This window comes from Pteropus vampyrus, unplaced genomic scaffold (assembly GCF_000151845.1).
Source record: "Pteropus vampyrus isolate Shadow unplaced genomic scaffold, Pvam_2.0 Scaffold342, whole genome shotgun sequence".
Lineage (NCBI taxonomy): Eukaryota > Metazoa > Chordata > Mammalia > Chiroptera > Pteropodidae > Pteropus > Pteropus vampyrus.
This window is the reverse complement of record NW_011889123.1, coordinates 152,956-159,797: the sequence shown is the minus strand read 5'-3', so window position 1 is coordinate 159,797 and position 6,842 is coordinate 152,956. Positions and strand designations below refer to the sequence as shown.

The following is a 6,842-nucleotide window of genomic DNA, read 5'->3' as shown; positions in this document are numbered from 1 at the left end:
GATGTCATTTCAGTTATGGCTGAGGCCCATCGGGAAGAGAATTTAGTTAGTCTCCTAAATTTCTATCACTGAATGTCAGCTCTACCACAGACATATTTAGTGTTTAAGACACAAGAAATGTCCTTAATCCATAATGTTGAATAACAGGACCTCAGGAGCTCATCGGAAAATTCCCCTGTGAATTAGAGATCGGGCATCTGCCTAAGATGTGCAACTGCCTAATATCTGAGAAAATGTTCTCGAAAGCAAGTCAACGTTCCGCTTCCCTAGCTTACCTGAGCCCCGGCGTCATCTCAGTAAGTAATAAATCGACATTAAGGTACCTTAATATTCCAGAGAATGTTTTCACTGCATGTCAATCATTTAATTTCGTATCCTCAGGTTTTGGAGAGCAGCAGTAGAAGCAGCAGCCGCCTGAGGAATGCTGCTGTATATTTTGTAAATTCATAGTTTAAAAACGTGGTCTGCTCTGGTACCAAAGCTCTTTGATGATCTCACTGAGCAAAACATGTCACGCTAAGAAAAACAAAGTTATTCGCCTTGAAACATTATAGTTTATTTGTTGCTATTATTATTTGCTTTGGCTTATGAAAAATTCCAAGGTAAATAAAGTAATTAACTGTAGTAATTAACATTTCAGGTAAGTGCTAAAACGTTTCTTCCCTTTCTGTTAATCTCGGCCTCTACATGAGATTTAACTGTTCTTTTTTTTATAGTTTTAATATTGAAGTAAGTGCAAATCTAAAAACGGCTATATGTAATAATTAAATTACAATCAATTATTGAAAAAGGAGTTGGAGGAAAAGTGTGTTTTGCATTTATTACGATGACGCGGGGGGTCGAATCGTCGCGCTCAAGCAGCAAGTTTTAAGAGAGGAGCGTGTGAGTAAAACACAGGCACTTCGGCCCCCTCTCCCTACTTTCCCCGCTTCTTGAGCTCCACTTTATCCCTCATGCAAATTTTCCTCACGATGCCGCATTTTTTATATCTCAACATATTGTTGTAATGCTAGATCGAAATGTTTTCTATCAGCAAATTTTACAAGCACTTAACTATTCGAAATACTAAGAAACAGAAATAATCAAGCTCTTCCCTAGAATGAAATGCTGGAATGGACACTGAAGGCACGGAACAGAAGCTCCAGTTGTTGAGAGAAGGCATCGCCAGCCCAGTGGGAAAGCAGACTTGTTTCCAGTGTCACCAGGAAGGCCATTTTTCAAGTTCCTTTTCAAGTGATGAGATTGGTATTTAAAACAAAGAAACAAACAAACAAACAAACAAAAACGCGGAGAGATGAGGCCGGACGCTGCCCCGCAAAGACCTCACCCGCGAGCCCAGCGCCCAGGGCGGGGACGGGGCTGGGTGCTGCCGCCCCAGCACGGGGTGCAGCTCCGAGTTAGCACGGAGCATGATGTCAAACTACGAGCCACTCGGACTGCAAGAAGAATAAACCCGGGCGAGGCAGGGACGGGAAGAGCCCGCATGCACTGGGGCCAGAAGCCCGCGGAAAGATCGCAAGACCTTTGGTTACGGAAGAATCCGAGACGTTGGGTCTAACAAAAAGGTCAATGTCACAGAAAGCAAAACTCGGACCCAGACACATACACACACATACACAGTTTACCTTGCTGCGCTGCGATCCTGTGACCTTAGGAAGGATGAGGACAGAAGCAAAATAGCAATAAACAACTGCTCTGGAGACAGCCCGCAGGGGGCGAGCAGCTGCGCGTCAGAAAAACAACGTTATTTGCCGCTCACGGTTCATTCAAATCTACCTCAGTTTCTTATCGCTAAAGAGGGACTCGAGAACAGATTATGTACACGTTAGAAAAGACCATGGCGCCCCACAGAAAATTAACTTTAGGGCAGTCCTCTCGGCCAGCCGTTGTCATGGGTTATTCTCAAATTAGTCTGTTCTCGTACTTTTTTTAGACACTGACTTCGAGGCAGCAGAGATGCTCGCGAGCGTCATCTCGATCCGGAACGAGGCACTGCGCTACGTCCAGCCCCCGCCTACACCGTTTTGTGTGTCCACTGTAAGTAGAGACTTACTGCTGGATCCTAATATATTTCCAGACTTCTAGCTCAACGGCCACACGTGTAAATCAATAGAAAAGTAAAAAACAAAACAAAACAAAAAAACCCTATTTCCTTCCACTTTCTTTCTTTTTGAAAATTCTAAAATCAAAAGAAACTAAAAAAACTAAAACGAAAACAATAAATAAGAAGACGGTAGTTAGAACACCTAGTTTCTATCCTAAAAAGCAGAAGTACAGGCTACGCGAGGGGGGGAATAATATTTACTTTCCTTGTGGCTAGTTAACACTGAATAGTACTTCGAATTATGCAGATGTTTAAAAGCTGAGGACGTTTGAGAAAATAACTATAAAACAGAAGGTAGTCCTGGGAGCATACGCACTCCTGCCTCATGCAAGCAAGGTGCACGATGTGCCACCATCTGCATATGTACAGGAATGAGTGACCTAACCGGGCAGAAGTCACAAGAGGCCAAATCTTCCAGACTTCTTCAATTCAGAAAAAAAATATCAAATCACGGGTTTAATTAAAACTTGATGCTGCGTTGCTCTCCAATAAGTATTTTCCTCACGTGTCTGTTTGAAATTTCTGACCACAGCGTTCAGAGATGAGGACGATCAGAAGCAGCGTCTCGTCTCTGAGCTTCTCAGGAGCACTCATCCTGGACATATGGGTTCACGTGATCATTTAACTAGCCTATGTCCCTCGGTCTTAACGCCAGCAAATGTTAGGACTCAGATTGTACACCCCGCTCCTGACATGCAGCTCCCTCGACACAGTAAGCTGCGAGAAGCCATGAAGCGAGAAACGTAAATGTCAGTTATAAGCTGTGAAACGATGCTTCCAAGTCAAAAAAGACGATCTAGAAAGATCCATCTTACCTCGAAACTCTTCACTTCTTCTTCACTATCATCATCTTCCTCGTCATGACAACTCTGATACGTGGAAAAATTTAAAAAAGGACAACAGGATTAGAATATGTCGAGGCAGACAGTCCAGAAGAACTTAGCGTAGAATATCAAATCGTTTGCACTAATTTATCGACATTGCTTAAATATAAGTAATACATTAGGTACACTGAGCTTAGAGGACATCAATTAAAAGAAATTTTTATTCTGCTTTTACAAAATTAAAACATTAAACTACCAATTTTATCCATCTCATGGAGATATTTGCGAGGGCAATCGTCATAATACACGTTCTACTTTTTCATGCATTTGCCTCGTTCAAACCAAATCACAAGCCATAGCGACAAACATCCCTGCTTTCTCTTTTTTATGAGGTCATCACAGTTCGCTAACACAGATACTTGCAATAACAATTAAAATTAACAGAAAGCAGTGTCCATTAATTAAAGCAAATCTTGTAATCCCTTTTCAAGTTCATTTTTTTAAAATTTGGTCCAAAGGAAGACAGGGAAAATGTAACTGCTACTGATATTATGCTTTTACAGAAAAACGGCAAAACTGACTGTTCTATTATTTTGAGTTAATTTTCCCGGAAATGAGATGCCCGTCGTGCTAACCCATGCAGGCACGTTTATCTAATCCGGCCACTGAGATTCCCACAGCAGGAGGAGCCGTGCGGTGCTCGGCATGGCCCAGGGCGCAGAGCCTGGCCGGGTCCAAGGGTTCAAACCCCGCTGCGGCCTGTCATTGGCTTCACTCACTCCCCTCCCACCCAGGTCTGGTTTCCTCATATTTAAAGTGGAAATAAGGAAACGAATACCCAAGTCCTGAGAGGATCACGTGACTTAATAAATATAAATTCTCTGTCACTTAGGAATAAGTATCTGAAAAATAATCAGTTTTTAACAAATCTTAACTACTGTTATTGTTGTGGTCCACAATTAGGAGCATCACATGACCAGAGGAAGCCGGTCAGTGAGAGGACTGTGGTGGGAGGAGCCCGTCACCCCTGGACGCCAGGTCACCCCAACTCTCCCGAGGCTTCCTTATGGTGGGCCAGCGCCGTCGAGCCCGAGGAGCACGGGAGGCGAGCGGCTGAACACGCTCCCGGTCAGAAAAGTGTTTCTAGTGCAGCGCGGCAGCATGGGGGGTAGGCCGGGCACAGGTGTGACAGATGCGACAGGCTCTTAAGGTGCCTCGCATTCTTTCGCTCGTTCAACAGGTATGGACTGAGCATTGATCCTTCCAGGTACAACGTGGACACGGTTTGCAAAAGAGAAAATAATGCTGACACAGCCGTGTGACAGTTTCACTGGTGGGACAGGTGCTAAATAGTATGTTCCCCCAGAAAAGCAAAGGTTATAGTCATTCGTTCCGAGTGCAGGAAACTTTCCACTAGGCGCTAATGTCACCTTGACTCCATGTCATCAGTCAGCCAGGAGTTTTGGAATAAAAACGCAGAGAACTTCAGTAAAAACCCATCGGGAAGGCACACGTGCGGCCCTCCACAAGACACTGTCCCGCTGATGCTGGCTACGGAGCAGCCGGGCTCATCCGCCCTCACGGTGCCCAGCACCGGGCTGCCCTCCACCTCTGACACCGATTAGGAGTGAAAAACACGCCGGCTAATTGCTGACAAGTGTGTTTACTGTTTAAGGAAATGAGAACAGTAATACAACATGTCTCTCGAGGACACAAAGTTTAAAATGTTCTCAAGTACAACATTACCTCCTATATAAATGTCATTACTTTCAGAAACACTGGGGAGGAACCAGGTTTGAGATAAAGAATACATTCTGAAAATGTGTCATTTTGAGCTATAATGATATGCTTTTAAGCTATAAAATTCACATAATATTTGCTTTTGTATAAAAAATGTAGAGCTCTAGCAGACGGATATTTTCTACAAAGAATTATACTGAAGTAAAATATTTTAAACTTTAAAAGAAAATCTTTCTAAAAAATTTAGTGAGATTTATTTCTGATAAGATTAAAAACTGATTTTTTTAATATATAAAACCTATTAAGCCTGATCTATTTGGCATATACATGTATCTGACAAAATCCATCAAACTCACAAACCACTTTAAACCTCTGACTGACATTAGGGCGTGATGGGACCACATGGAAACTCTAGCTGATCTCCGGCAACTTTCTAACGTACTGGACAAAAACGCAAGATTCGGGATGACAGTTTCCTTGGTGGCGAGGCTGGGTGGGTGAACGGGGACAGAACATCGCACGTAAGTTGCCGTCAAGGTCCGAGCTTTTCTTGTGAAAAGCTAAGTGAGGTTTAGGGTATTTCCCATAACATAACGTCATGTAAAATGATGTATTCTTTCTACATTATTAGAAATAACTAAATAACTAAATAAAATGAGGCTACTAACGGACCCATGGTAAGAGTGTATCGTGAATCCAGGCTACGATTAACCCGATTCTGTGCTGCTATGCTTGGAAAACAATTAACACTGTCAATAAAAACCGGGTTAAGATGTGAACGATGCCTTCAAAAAGTCCTGCGTGGTGCAGGAAGACATGAAGACGCAGTCTTCTGAACTGAGTTCAACTTTCAAGACCCAAGGCAAAGACAATTATACGCAAATGCAAACGACTACTGGTGCACCCTGAGACCCGGGGAGGCCAAGGGGACGCCCAGGCCCTGGACGGCGTTCTAAGAAGTTTGATGCCAGTCTCCAAAACCAGCGCCGCAGGTACACACGGGCGAGCGCACTTGTCGAGCTTGTGGTCAACATAAACGGACACTGGATGATGGAACTGAACTTTAAAAATACTTTGGTCTTGGACAATGGTCTGACACTAGTTAGAGGAATGATGTCATATACTTAATTAAAAAGTACATCAGCTGTCGAAATACACATACATGACATAAAACTCAACAGAAATCATCAATGACATCAGGTTGACAGGTGAGCTCGAAAGGAAACAAACACGATCCGGCTGCTAAAAAATTAATGAATTCTTACGCCGTATTGCAAATGTACAGGGTCCGAAGGCGGAATCGGCCAGGACAGAGTCCCAGCATGCCCTGCACGAGTGACTCGCACTGAGCGTACTGTGCTCGGTTACGAGCTGGGCGGCTCGCTGACAGAGCATGGCGGACGAGAATGAACTGGGCGACGGAAGCCTGGCATTCCTGGGACACGTTTGACAATACGAGAAACAGGATTATTTCATTATGAAGGGGAAAATCTTGAGAGGAAGTGAGCGCATCAAATATTTCACTACCACAAGAGATGAGGTTCGGCTTTAGGGCAGCGAAACAAGTGAGGGGCAGATCCCGCCACAGCAGGAGGAGCTGAGAGCATGGGACAGGCCGCTGTCGCTCCGACGAGGCGCTCTGCCCTCCGGCCCGCTCGCTCGTGGCCTCCTGGACCGCAGAGGGCGGCAGCCCAGGGTCCTTTACGACCCCTCACGCCAGCTCCCTCTGTCCCTGTTCCCTTATTTATTCTCGCCAGAATCCAAGACCCGGCGACTCAGCCACTCTCACAGTGACACGCGAAACTTCCATGCCCGGCGTCTGGCACAAAGCTGCCCCCTTGGGACTAACTTCCCGCCTCCTCTGAGCTCGCACTGGCCCTGAGAGCTGCCACAGCAAAGCCGCACGGCACGGAGACGGACTCACAGCGACCTGAGCCAGGCGGTCCACACGCCGCGGCCCCGTCCAGTTTCTGGCCGGGACCCCAGGCCAGTTTCCACGAGGGGGGAACGTCCTTCCCGAGTCATCTTTCAAGCCGCTGTCTTTTAAACTGGACATGTAATCTATTTGGTCATGCTCTTAAACGTTTCTTACATTTAAAGAGAATAGAAAATATCAAACTATACGGCTCGCAGTAAGGGTGTAATTTCATGAAATTTTCTTTTGAAGTATCTAT

General features: G+C 44.9%; 1 protein-coding gene across 1 annotated transcript in view; it reads right to left on the bottom strand.

Annotated features, from left to right (window-relative positions):
• Positions 1 to 6,842, bottom strand: part of LOC105304450 (ryanodine receptor 2) — a gene marked incomplete at its 5' end in the record, with an annotated part of 220,090 nt that overhangs the window by 75,658 nt on the left and 137,590 nt on the right. Inside the window, one exon of the mRNA XM_023522367.1 lies at positions 2,920 to 2,973. Within this exon, the coding sequence (XP_023378135.1) occupies positions 2,920 to 2,973 (54 nt within the window). The remainder of the gene's footprint in view (positions 1 to 2,919; positions 2,974 to 6,842) is intronic.